This window comes from Oreochromis niloticus, linkage group LG22, assembly GCF_001858045.2.
Source record: "Oreochromis niloticus isolate F11D_XX linkage group LG22, O_niloticus_UMD_NMBU, whole genome shotgun sequence".
Taxonomy (NCBI): Eukaryota; Metazoa; Chordata; class Actinopteri; order Cichliformes; family Cichlidae; genus Oreochromis; species Oreochromis niloticus.
This window is the reverse complement of record NC_031985.2, coordinates 31,561,642-31,574,848: the sequence shown is the minus strand read 5'-3', so window position 1 is coordinate 31,574,848 and position 13,207 is coordinate 31,561,642. Positions and strand designations below refer to the sequence as shown.

Sequence of the window (13,207 nt, the reverse complement as noted above, 5' to 3'; positions counted from 1 at the left end):
AAAGACCGTGTGACAGTTAAGATCAGCTGAAACAGGGCTTAAAGGAACAACTGCTCAAGGCCAAAAAGACACAATGTAATTACTGAATTAGCAGCTGTAACACCTGAAACTGGAAGCAGGGCTCCAGCAGATTCTGGCAACATCAGAAGTCTCTGTCCAGAAGATTGCAGTCCTAGCAATAGCGAATATACTTGAAACTCCCAGAACAATAAAGAAAGTAGCATTTTATGTATTAAGTTAGCACTAAATAAGTGTTAAGCCACAAAACAGCCCTTAATAAATGTTATATGTTACAGCCCTTAGCTTATTGCCTTAGCAAATGTATGTAATTAAACTGAAAGGAGCAGAAATCTAAGACCCAGCTGCTGTACCTGAGCACTCACACTGTAAACCATCGTGACTGAGCAGGATCCAGTTTATACTGTCCACTGCCCTAATCAATTGAGGGCTTTTATATGAGCCATAAAATGCACGTAAGTGCTAAAAAGTCTAATTCTGTCCAACCATTATATAACAGTCGTTTCACAAGTCTGTTAATCACGAGTGATTCAAACGTGCTTATGTACATTCCAACAATGCTCAGTCACCCCACAATATTAATATACTCCCTTCCAGACCTGTATTCATAATTTTATGTACTGGCAATTGTTCTCAATAAAATATACTTCAGTGGTCACAAAAGTAAAGTGTTAAATTTACAGCGGGTAAAATAACAGTTGATCACATCACCAATTTTCTAACTAAAATTATTTTTAAAAACGCTATTGACATGAAATTCTCACCAGATGTTGGTAACAACACATCAACTTGACTTCTTTGAGTCTCTTGAAGACGTTTCATCCTATTGGGAGTTGTCCCTTATGAGGGTCGTTGACCCTCTATTGATCATCTGCATAATCAAATGAGATTAACATGAGACTCTCCACCAGTTGGTGTTACAACTCAAGAAGCTTCTCGGATGAGAAGTGAAACGTCTTCAAGAAACTCAAACAAGTCCAGTCACTTCTCTTTCCAAGCTCCTGAGATTACCATGACCTGGATGACTGAGAACCTTCACAGACGTTACTGTCCGATCCACACATGCACAGAAATTACCAAATAGAAACTACAGCGGTCCATTAATTAAGTTGTATACAGAAGGATACAGATTAAAAAGCAGTAAAGATTAAAAAGCAGTAACTTATCTATCTATAGACTGTTTGTATTGGCAACATTTAGGAAATAATTTTGGTATATGAGGATTTTAAATATCACATCATAGCTTGCATCGAAATATAATGTCACATTTGACCTCTGACCTCACTTTTACATTTCACATCTGCCTTTCTTTTAAGTTGACCCCATAATGTGTTTCATATTTAAAGAGTATTTAAAGAGTATTGTCAAGAGAAAAAGAATGAGCTGCACAGTTAGTTAGAAATATACTGCAGTACTGCAGTAATATTTGTCTTTATTAATAGTTAATGATGTCCCTTTATTTACAAATTAGTACATATTATCCATGACATACATGATGTTTGAGTAATCAAAGTTAACATTTGCAATGATGCCCTTATCTGATTTTTGCTGCACTACAAATCTTCTTAAAAAGAACAAAGAAAACCAAACGAATGTATACCAAACTCCATACTATTCCCTTAAAACGAAATACTGCCCGAAGCAAGCTGTCAACTCTCACAGTTGTGTTGGCCCTTTAATACGGCAGAGCTGATGACGCCACCCGACGTTCAACAAGCAGCACAACAAGGAAGTCTTCAGAGTCCACAGTTCAACTCTTCTGGCTTTGAGAGCAAATGTTGTCCTTGTAGAACAGGTAAGCAGAGCTAAAAGCTGTGTGAAAACATAACATTTTATTCTGTCGCCGGCATAAATAGCTTTTGCGACTAACAACAACTTCAGTGACTGAACATGGCTGCTGTAGCCGCTAGTTTCACTTTCCTGTTAGCAAAATGACAGCGTGCTGTACATGAACTTTAGGTTAACTACGCAGTTTAAAAAAAGTGCGCTGCTGTGACGCTTATTGTCAGACTAAGAAATATGTTCTGTGTAGCTAATTAAAAACAGCAGCACGGTATTTTGGTCCTTAAAATTATGCAGAGGCCGGGCTTCCTGTAAGGTAGCTACGAGCAGTGCTATGTAGGCCATAAACACTGACATGACAGGCTCATACTCGATGGCAGCCATCGTATTTTAAACAGAGATTCACCACTTTAAAGCTGTCTCTGCTTACAACTGTCAAGCGAAACTATGACTAATCTCTAACTATCTGTCAAAGTAAGCTATATAATTATAATTTAAAGAAAAAGTAGCGACTACAGATTCCTTTACTGTAGACTCGCCTCCTTATTTCCTCGTTTCTCCTTTCTTCCATGTTTACAGGTTTAAAAGTGACAGTTTAAAACTTTATTAACACGTTATTGCAAGACAGAAACCGTGACATGTGTCGATAATAGCTACTTCCTATGCCACTTCTTATAGACAGATGTGAAACTTTATGCTCTTTTGTGTACGTCCCTGTACTGTACTTGTTTACCTGCATGGTGGGGCCATGTGTGCAACTGTACTACTGCAGTAATTGTCACAGCAGAACCTTGTTATTAATATTGTTGTTGTATATAATATTGTGCAGGTTTCCTTCATTTGATTCTTCCATTATTGTTTGATTTGTGTTAATGTCATAAAGCTGTACCATATACCATGTACCATGTAATTCCATCATTTTGGGGCATTTATGAAGGCAAAGTCAATATGAAATATGAAGTCCTCACAGTTGAAAAGCTGGAACAAGCAAACCTTTGGCATTGTTTTGACAGAGAAATAAAACATGTTTCTCTATTTTTGTTTAGGATGCCTGGTGAAAGAGTGGAGGAGAGGACGTTGGAGGTGTCGGAGGTGCCTGAAGGAGTAGATGAGGAGCTTTTGTCTTTGTATTTTGAGAACAAGCGGCGCTCTGGTGGAGGTCCACTTGTATCTGTGGTGAAGAACGGCGACCGCGCTACAGTCGTGTTTGAAGATGCAGCAGGCAAGTCACTGTGAACAGACAGTCATTTGTTTCTTGTCTTTTTTTCCAAATTTCTTACATAAAGGATTTTTCACCTATAGTCCCCTTAAAATGGACCAAACTTAGTCCAAAGTGGGCTAAGAGAAAAGGGACGTTTCCTTCATATTTTGAGTGATTTGAAAAGTTTAATTTCTGAGCTTTCAGACTTTTACTGCTTCAGATTATAGATTAGATTCATGCTTTAGATTAATTAGCTGTGGTTAATCACAGCTAATTCATGATTTTAAAAGATGGGCAATTACTTTTTTCACAAAGGATCAGGTAGGTTTAGATAACATTTCTGAATTAATCAATGAAATCATCATTTAAAACTGTGTTTTGTACCTACCCAGTTTATCTTTATCTAATATTAAAATTTGTTTGAGGCTCTGAAACATGAAAGTGTGACAAATATGCAAAACACTAGGAAATAAGGAAAAGGGGCAAACACATTTTCAAACCACTGTATAGTCAGAACTAATTAGACAACAGAGGAAATAACTAGTAGATTAAGCTATACTGAACATAATGACTTAATACAGTTCTTCTTTATAATCATTAGTACCAGTTGGATACAAAATAGTTCATGAGCTCCATACCAACAGCAAAATCCTGCTACTACAAATATGTTAGTAGTAATACAATCCCAATTCCAAAACAGTGGGGGTGAATGAATGCAGTGATCTGCAATTCTGATCATATTTTATTCAAAGAGGAACACAGACATATCAAATGTTTGAACTGAGAAAATGTACTTTTAAAAAGAGATCAAGGGATCAAGGGTGTTGATTACAGTGTAGCATTTCCTCTTCTTTTAACAAAGTTGGAAGTTGGGAGCAACAAAAGGCTGGAAAAATAAGTGGAACTGAAAAGAAAAGGCTGTAAGAACATTTTGGACTTAATTAGGTTTATTTGCAGTGACATGATTGCATTTCAAAAGACAGGCAGTTTCTCAGAAGCAACGATATGCAGAGGTTCACCAGTCTGCAAAAAACTGCATTTACAAATTGTGGTTTAATTGTAATCCACAGTTTGTAAAATTGCAATATCTAATCACCTTATTCACATAAATCATTAAAAGAAGGCCATCAAAGATTGATTTTCTCACATATTTCAGAAAAATCAATCTTGGATGTCTGTGATCTTCAGGCCCTCATTCAGCACTGCATTAAAAACAGGCATGAGTCTGTCATGGGAATCCCTCCACGGTCTCTTTCAGGGATTCCAGAAGTCACCATCTTCTCGTGGCCAAAGGTCATTTAAAATCGACTGAGAGAAAACTGTCCTGTGGTCAGATGAATCACGTTTTGAAATACTTTTTAGAAAACACGGATGCTTACTCCAGAGAGAGACCATCAGAATCTATATCTGTGTCCCGTTAAAAGGCTGCGTCTCTGATGGTGTGGGGATGCATCGTACCTGTGGGTTTGCAGCTTGCACATCTGGAATGCTGAAAGTTATGTAGAGATTTCACATCTATGGTCCCATTTAGACATCTTTTTCTGGGAAGGCCTTTATAATTTCAGTAAGATAACCACATCATTGCTTTGTAGTCCAGGTGCTGAACTGAACCTTCTTAAAGCATTTGGAGCATCATGAAACAAAAACTGTAGGACTGTTAACTGCTAAAATCCTATATCAGATAAGAATGGGTGAACAGTCCTCTTCCAAACGTCCAACTGCTGAGGCATGTTTCCGCCATCAAATTCAAAATGAGGCAATATTTTTCTTTAAATGGTACATTTTCTCAGTTCAGACATTTAATTTAAAAAATCATAAATACTGTGTGTGAACAACACAGAGCTGAGCTGATTATTTGTATTAATTCACTCAATTCAAAACTTCACCCTGGACCCCAAACAGGCTCGAGCTGTCCACGTTATCACTGTGCTGGCCGATGGCTTTCCTCTGCAGTGCCATTTTTAGGGTTGGCACAGGACACAGCATATTGTCCAGAGCCTGTATTCACAGACTTCACAGAATCTCCTCGGAGCTGCTGCCTTAACCTAGAAATATTCTATCATGGAGTGCAAGCTTAGAAGTGATTTAGATTGTGTGGTCACTCTTCCTTATAAAAAATTGGTACAGACCCGTCTCAGCACTGCTGCACTACGGCCTTTTTCCCTTTGCTAAATGCCTGAGTACTGTGATGATTGCTTGGGTAGAAATGTGAGTGAATCTCGAATGAGATCGACCACAAATATTATCCCCGTTTCATTAACTCACTATTATTAGGCGCTATATTTCTCTGCCCTATTTGTAGTCTAATTTCTGTAAGTACCAGTAAACTTAGGTAATATATCTGTGTAGAAACAACTTAAGCATGCAGTGCAGCACCACTGTCAACACTTAAATAGTCTCCCAGAGTTAGGATAGAGAGAATCATCTTGATGCAGAGATGCTGCTGTGTAAGACAAAATGTGATCCTGCAAATTTGTTGAAGACACTGTTAAAAAAATGCTGGCCTGTATAATGACCTGTGATAACCTGACTGTTTAAAAACTTGTAAACATCTCTCTTTATAGTAAGAAGCACTTGAGTAGAACCAAAACCTTGTTGTGTTCAAAAGAACATTTTAATTCAAGACAACAGATACAGACGGTGCTAAATATTTACTGCTTACTAATTCTCTTCTTTCCGCTCCACTCATTTTTAGCTGCAGCCCGAGTGCTGTCTAAAGGGCACCACGTTCTGCATAATGCTGAGCTGAGTGTGAGAAAGCCTGCCTCAAAGGACTCATGCAGACTCCTGCTGCGGGGGATCAACCCCAACACTGATACAGAGATGATAGAGCTCTACGTGGAGAACACAATGGGACTGGAAGACTACAACCTGTTTGCCTCACCGGGGAGAGATTTGATCCTCATTCAATTCCGCGAACCGCTCGCAACAGGTCGACTGAATGCATATCTTTAATTTTTCTTAAAAACAAAGAGTTGATTTAGACCAGATAGTGAATCTTAATGACTTTGGTCCATAGATTCTTCCTGTTTTTGTAGTAGCAGGCCGCTCGTGAAATAATTCAAATTCTACTTGATGGATTGGTGCAGTGCAGTGGTCCTGACTGAAATATGTTGTTCATATTACAGATTTCCAAACACTTAACACACAAATCTCTAAGAGGACACTTGATGGGGCTCAAGTAACCGTGGAACAGGTTGAACAACCCGACTCAATCTTAGTGGAGAATTTGCACCCTGGAACCACTCCGGACCATGTCACTTTGTACTTTGAGAGCAGTCGTGGCGGGAACCAGGACGTGAAGGAGGTCATCGTCCTGTCAGAGAGTACAGCAAAGGTGTCCTTCTGTAACTATGAATGTAAGTTTTACACACTGTAACCTTTAAAACTTGTGTGCTTTGACCGTTTTCTTGTTTTCTGAAAATGTTTGTTTTTCCTTGAACAGCTGTGGATGCTGTCCTGGCTCTCTCACACAAACTTGAGGGTGCTGAGCTCTCAGTGAAGCCCTACTTCAATTTTCTTGTACCTGTAGAAAGTAAAACATCGCAAGAAGTTGAGACAAGCCAAGACACAACTGAGAACTCTGAGGAGGTGAATGATATTGAGATGCAGACGAGTCCTCCCACGGCAGCCAGTTCCAGCAATCACCCCCTGAGTGAAATGGCTTTGGAGCCCGTTGCTGCTCCACCTCCTCTACCAACAGAGGTAGAGGAGGTGGAGGTGGAGGTAGAGGAGGTGGAGGAGGTGAAAGAAGAGGAGGCAGAGGAAGTCATGGAGGATCAAAGTGATGATTCAGATACAATAACATGTCATATTGCTCTCACAGACCCAGGGAAACATGCTTTGTTTCAGCATAGTACCATTCAAAAGGACATCAAGAACACTAACCCAAATGTTATTATCCAAACTAAAGACGATGGTGTTTACGTTGAAGGACCTGATAGAGCACAGGCAGAGCAGGTTAAACAAACCATCATGGACTTTCTCTGTAACATAGCAGAGGCTCATTTCACCCTTGAGCTGGAAAAGGCTCAATTTCTTGCCAGAAAAGATGTAAAGGAACGGCTTCTGCAAGCCATGACACAAAGTAGCTCCTCTACTCTGTACACCGTATCAGACTCTAATATTACCGTAACGTCTCTAACCCAGGACTCGGCCAAAAAGGCGTGCAGCTTTTTAAAATCCCAAGTGTGTTACTTCAGCATGCCGGTGGACCAGGAAAATGAGTGCATGCTGTATTGCAGAGAGTGGTCAGAGTTCCTGCAGACTCTGAGTTTCTGCTCGGTAAAGGTGTCAGAACGAGGAGGAAATATTGATGTTTGGACTCTGACGGGGATGGAGAATGAGAAGCAGGCCGCCATCATGCAGTTTCTGACTACACCCATTGAAAGGGAGACGGTCATCTCTATGGAGCCGGGCATGCTGAAGTACATTCAGATCCACTGTCATCAGCTCTTGGCTGACATGGACCAAGTGTCTATTTTTCCACTAGAGGCCGAGGATAATTGTGGGTTAAAGGTGTGTATGAGGATCACATGTAAAAGGCTGTAGCAGTGTAAACATCATTATATTCAGAGTGTTTATAAATTATATTTTTACCTGTGTGTGGATGTACCTGACAGATCCACGGGCACGTTGTTGCTTGCCAAATGGCAGAGGAGGTGCTGCAAGGTGTAGTTTCTTCAATCTGCACCAGAACCATCACAGTAAACACTCCAGGAGTGGCCCGGTTTTTAGGTGAAAAGGAGTGTCAGAGCATTCTGAATGAGATGGAGGCAAAGTTTTGTGTCCACATCAGCCCCAAATATGTGCCCTGGAAGCCCCTGCCACACCAGGTAATGATGGAAGAAATCAAGCTTGTTTCTGTAATCTTATGTGTGTTTCTGTGCTTTCAAAGTAAACTGCTTCCTTTTATCTTGACAGATTTGTAGGTGGTTGTTTTTGATTTTTATACTTTCAAGGCTTGACTTTAATTTTAGAACATTAAAAAAAAAAGTAGTTGTTTCCCACATTGCTGGAATAATGTTCTAGTTATGCAAAAATATACAGAATAAGACAACACTAAATAGGTAGTGTAGAAGACTAAGTCAACCACTAAACATGAAATCCAAATGACAGAAAATGTAACCAATACGAGGTGAGCAGAGATCTATAAAATAATGAAACAGAATAACAGTAAATCAATGAAAGATTTAAAATATAAGACATCTGCAAATAGAAATGATTAATTAATAAAAGGGCAGTAAGAAAATGTTGACAGTGGATGCATATCTGCTTTTGCAGCTGATCCATGGAGGGCTTACAATACAAATAAAATCTGTTCAGTGTTTTGCTGGCAGGATGTTCAGTTCTACCAGACCAGAAGTGATGTGTTGTCGTTCTTTACAGCTTTTAAAAAAGACTGAAAATAAGCAGCCCTATATCCTGTGAGTTACAATAGTCCAGCTGAGAAGTGATAAATAGATGTAAGCAGATTTAAATCCAGTAAATCTTTGGGAGATAAAACTGGTTTTAATTTAATGATAGCTCTTGGCTGGTAAAAGCTGTCCTTCACAACAGATCAACCCATAGAATTTGAAGATATATTTAAGATTTTAAGATTGTTTAACCCATGCTCTGGAATTTTTAACTAAAAAGTCCAGATATACAAAACTACTCATATAGTGTGTTACCTTACTAAGGATGTCTTTTGAAGTTGTAATTCATTTAACATTAAGTTGGAACGTGCTAAAACGTGCAAATGTTTTATTTATTCCAGGACATCTTTGAAGCTGCGTGGCAGATGATGTTTCACAAAAACTTCCAGAAAATGTCTACGCAGGAGTTGAAGTCAGCTTCAATGCAAATTGATGCTTCAAATGGAGGTAGCATCTTTGGTTTCTTTGCAGGTATCTGTCAGTTCTATGCAGCTTCAAACTGTGTATTTAACTCTTTGCAGGTCTTTTAGAGGAGGCGAAGAAAATCGTCTCGGCTATCGATGAGAGACTGGTGCAAGGTGTGCCCACTTCAGACCAGCAGGAAAACATGGATAACGTAGACCTGTACACGGCGTCAGATGACCCAAGCAGTCTGATGGACCAGGACTCTGATGTGACAGATGCTGACTCAGCTCAGAACACTGCAAGCGGCTTATTCTTCAATAATGGAGCTCTGGGCCATTCTAGCAATCTGGAGGAAGAGGCCCAGCTGTCTTTAGCTATCCAGTACTCCATGGAGTCGAGCCACTGGACCCCGGAGGACGAAGAGGAGCAGCTGCAGAAAGCCCTGGAGTTGTCCAGGAATATGAGCCAAAAAGAAAGCTCTTCTAATGGGGCTGATAAGACACCCCAGGTGCACCAGCCAAAGAAGGCTAATATTAATATTCCCCTGAAAGATGCAATTGAAGCAGCCAACACCATCCAGTTATTTGTGTTTGCAGGCTATAACTGTGACTTGATTCGGGTGGACATAGCCTTTGGTAAGAAGGTGAGCCAGAGACAGGTTGAGGAGAAAATAGAGCACAGGAACTTGAGGAATATGTCCGAGTACTACAAGACATGTCTGGACGTTATCAAGAGGAAACATGCAGTTGAGGTCCAGATTCAGGGGACCATAATCACCGTATCTGGTTTCAAAGACTTTGTGATGGGAGCTGTTTATGATGTTAAACTGCTTCTGGAGAAAATCTCCAATTCTGTACCAGAGCGGGAAATCCTGAATACTGTGCAGTGGTTGCGGCACGACCCGATCTCCTCTGTCACTGCTCCTTATTCTCCCGAAGCCACAGTGTTCATTGAGAATGCCTTTAGGAAGAAGCTGAAGAAGGTTGACGTCTTGCTAGACAATCAGCCGCACACAATCAACTTTTGAGAAGATGCAAGAACACAACATCGCTTCGGGGGAAATCAGCGCAGATCAGCAGGAAGTTGCTCGAATTAGATGATTTAAGTGACAGTGTACCAGGTAAAGTGAGATTTATTAAGCCTTCTGTGGAATGATGCTTCATGTGGGGCCGTGAAAGAGACAAAATCCAGAAAATGATTAGCACACAAGTCAAAAATGTCATCAGCTATCTTATGCTATATCACACAACAGGCTATATGATTTTTCATATAACTTAATTAAAGGTGTTGCCGTAGCACAAATATTGTGTGAGGTCAGGTTCAGTGACGCCAATTAGCTGAGGTTAAGCCTAGCAAACAGCTATTGACCACAGGGACCTGTGTCAGCACACCAATAATTGAAGCTTTAACAGTATCCAAATGGACAGTTGTTATAAAAGGAGGGATTAGCTATAGAGCTTTTTAACACAGGAGTGTTAGAGATTTCTCTGCTTTTGAAGCCAGACTCATTTTTGGCCATTAGAGGAATGTTGGCTTCGGTTTTTAGCCCCTGAAGTTGTCTGTGAGGAATATTAGGTGTATTTGTAGTTAGCTCCTCTGTGTGTTTTCAGATTAGCACACAGTCAGAGGTATTATCATTGTGTACCTGCATGCACCATTCTTGAAGCCTGAAATAAACTATTAAAGCATAAAACAAAGTAAAGTGTGTAATAAAGAAAGACATTTTCATGTCAACAGCTGAGTGGGGAGACTTAGGGAAATGTATATAATTCTAACTACTTATTACGTCCACCAAGGTAAACAACATAGCTCGAAAACTTAAGAATGAATTCTGATAAAACTTTGTGGGGGTGTAGAGTGGGATCATGTTAGCAATCTGTTAAAATTAGGCTTATATCCACCAAGGTCTTTAAGGTCAACTTCATGATTTATTAGTCAGAAATAGACTAAAAGCCTTAAAACTTATAAGTTATTATTCTTATAAATGTGGTGTGTATTTTCAACATTGTCACTAGATAAATCCGAAGGTCAAAATGATAATAATGCTGTATAGAGCTATTTAAAACTATGGTTCTTATTGCTGCTGTTTATATTGACAGCATATGGACACGTAGGGAATGATATATGTGGGTACCTAAATATCACGTTACTTTGGACCTCTGACCTTATCTTCAAAGTCAAGAAAGCTCAAACATTTAAACAACAATCTCCTTACCTTTAAAGCTCTGCTTAAAATTGTACTGTTTTTATTTGTGGTACAATTTAAAAAGAACAAAGAAAACAATAAATATATACAAAATAAACTGTAAAATGCCGCCAAAGAGAGCGAGCTGCCTTGGTGGAGGTTTGCACTTCTTGTTAGTTTTTCCACTTGCATCAGTTTTGCAGCTCCCTGTTTATTTTATTAAATAATATGAGTCATTTAAAAAACTGAAATAATGCTTACTAAATAATTTGTTTAACAGAAGATGACTACTCCGTGCTATCAAACTTCCCCGAAGCAACCAAAGTGGATGAGGAATCTGATGAATTCCAGAACGTGGTGAAGCAATTCTACGAGACCATTCAGGAATATCACAGCAAAATCCGAATCATACAGGTGAAACGATGAGCTCTGTCTTTTTTGCAGCAGCTGACTGTGGCTTTAGTGATGACTACAATCATTTTTGTTTTGTTCGCAGGTTGAGAAGCTCATGAACAAGCTGTTGTACAATCAGTACAAGCTGAAGAAGGCCAGCGTACTGCAGCGTGCCACCTACCCGCAGATCGAGCGCATCCTGTACCACGGCACGAGCGAGAGCAGCGTCAAGGAGATATGCGTCCATGGCTTCAACAGAAGCTTCTGTGGAAAGAATGGTACGCTTTTCATGCTGGCTTTCTTTGTCTTGTTTACATCGGGTTTTGTCACATCTTCTGATGCTCTGTTTTTTTCCACGCAGCCACCGTCTACGGTCAGGGGGTCTATTTTGCTGTGAACTCGGCTCTATCTGTCCAGGATCAGTATTCCCCCCCAAACGCGGATGGATACAAGTTTATTTTTGTGTCCAAAGTTCTAACGGGAGACTACACCAAAGGTTGCCATTCGATGAAGACGGCCCCGCTGAAGGAGACGGGAGATATCCCCCTCAGATACGACAGCGTGACTGATAACATTACCAAGCCGTCGATGTTTGTCATTTTCAACGACACACAAGCTTTTCCAGAATATCTCATCACATGCCAGAGAATCCACCGCTGAGGAGAATGGATTAGACGCCGGCGATGACATTTGGAGAGAGCAGACTGCTGATGCTTTAATGTTTCTGCCTTCAGTTTAAAAAAGCGATTTTGGTTTATAAAGGGCTAAGGTGTAATGATTTGATCAGCCGTGATCAAACCGATGAAGTGCTTCTCTGTTGATCGTTTCCCCTCTTTGATTTCCTCACTACGTTGTAATGTCATTAAAAAGAATCAAGCGACTGAACCCAAGAAGCCAGTTTTCATTCAGTAACTTTAAACATGCCCTTTCAGCACATTTACAGCTCATTGTGCCGCGGCTTTACATAGACAGCACTTATTGCATGACATTTGACTTGTAATAGTCAATTTGGTACTCACTGGCATCACTCCCACACTCCAGTTAATATTAGCCTGTCTTTTCCTCTGTTAATGTCATTGTATTCCTATAAGTGGAAGACAACTTTTTGATTAGTAGCCTGCTGACAGTACTACATGCACTCCTGTCTGCCTGCTTCCATCAGTAAGAGGTTATTGTGAATGAGCCAGATCTGATAGTACAAGAATATGACCCCTATTTAGTTTTACGTTTCGGTTAAGTTATTTGAGTTTCTCCCTAAAGTTTTTTTTTTCTTTCTTTTGGCTATGCAAGAATAAAACTTAAGTGTGGTTAAAATAAGAACAAAAAAAGTAGAGGTGTGTAGTCCACTGCTCTTCACGTACAGGTGGGCGTGAGTTGAAAACACTTGAACACAAATTAAAGATAATTCTGTCTTGTTTTGAGTCTCGTGATCTCTGTTCTGTCTTAAAAATTTAAAGCCTTATATCCATCACAGCTGTTGCACACGTCACAGACTGTGTATTGTTGTTTTTCTGAACCAAAATGATCTGCGAGCTCCAGTATGTGTTGCACAACGTGATAGTTCTTGATTGTCTTCTCACTAGTTCTGCTGATCCTTGTTTAATGAAGTGAGCACAGACAGCCTGATTTTAATTACAGTGCCTTCATTTTTCCAAGTGCTCTCATCACAAGTCCATCCATTCATCCATTCTCTTCTGCTTATCCTTCTTATCTGATCACAAGTCTTGGATTTTAATTAAGTCCTGGAAAGTTTGGGCCTTGGGTTTTTGCTGTGTTTAATTTAGATTGTCTTACAGTTACTACAAA

At 39.8% G+C, this 13,207-nt stretch overlaps 1 protein-coding gene across 1 annotated transcript; it reads left to right on the top strand.

Annotated features, from left to right (window-relative positions):
• Positions 1 to 1,667: 1,667 nt before the first annotated feature.
• parp10 (poly(ADP-ribose) polymerase family member 10) lies at positions 1,668 to 11,517 on the top strand. The gene is made up of 10 exons (XM_019350879.2): positions 1,668 to 1,813; positions 2,847 to 3,022; positions 5,697 to 5,933; positions 6,130 to 6,360; positions 6,447 to 7,519; positions 7,624 to 7,836; positions 8,760 to 8,865; positions 8,940 to 9,943; positions 11,289 to 11,422; positions 11,505 to 11,517. Exons 2-8 carry the CDS (start codon positions 2,848 to 2,850, stop codon positions 9,848 to 9,850), a joined length of 2,946 nt encoding a protein of 981 aa, XP_019206424.1. The 5' UTR covers positions 1,668 to 1,813; position 2,847; the 3' UTR covers positions 9,851 to 9,943; positions 11,289 to 11,422; positions 11,505 to 11,517.
• Positions 11,518 to 13,207: the final 1,690 nt, after the last annotated feature.

Excerpts from the sequence above, each read along its gene's own strand:
- parp10 (XM_019350879.2), top strand. The coding sequence starts at position 2,848 with ATGCCTGGTGAAAGAGTGGAGGAGAGGACGTTGGAGGTGTCGGAGGTG. Across the intron at positions 3,023-5,696 it reads CGTGTTTGAAGATGCAGCAG|CTGCAGCCCGAGTGCTGTCT; the intron begins GCAAGTCACTGT and ends ACTCATTTTTAG. Across the intron at positions 5,934-6,129 it reads CCGCGAACCGCTCGCAACAG|ATTTCCAAACACTTAACACA; the intron begins GTCGACTGAATG and ends TTCATATTACAG.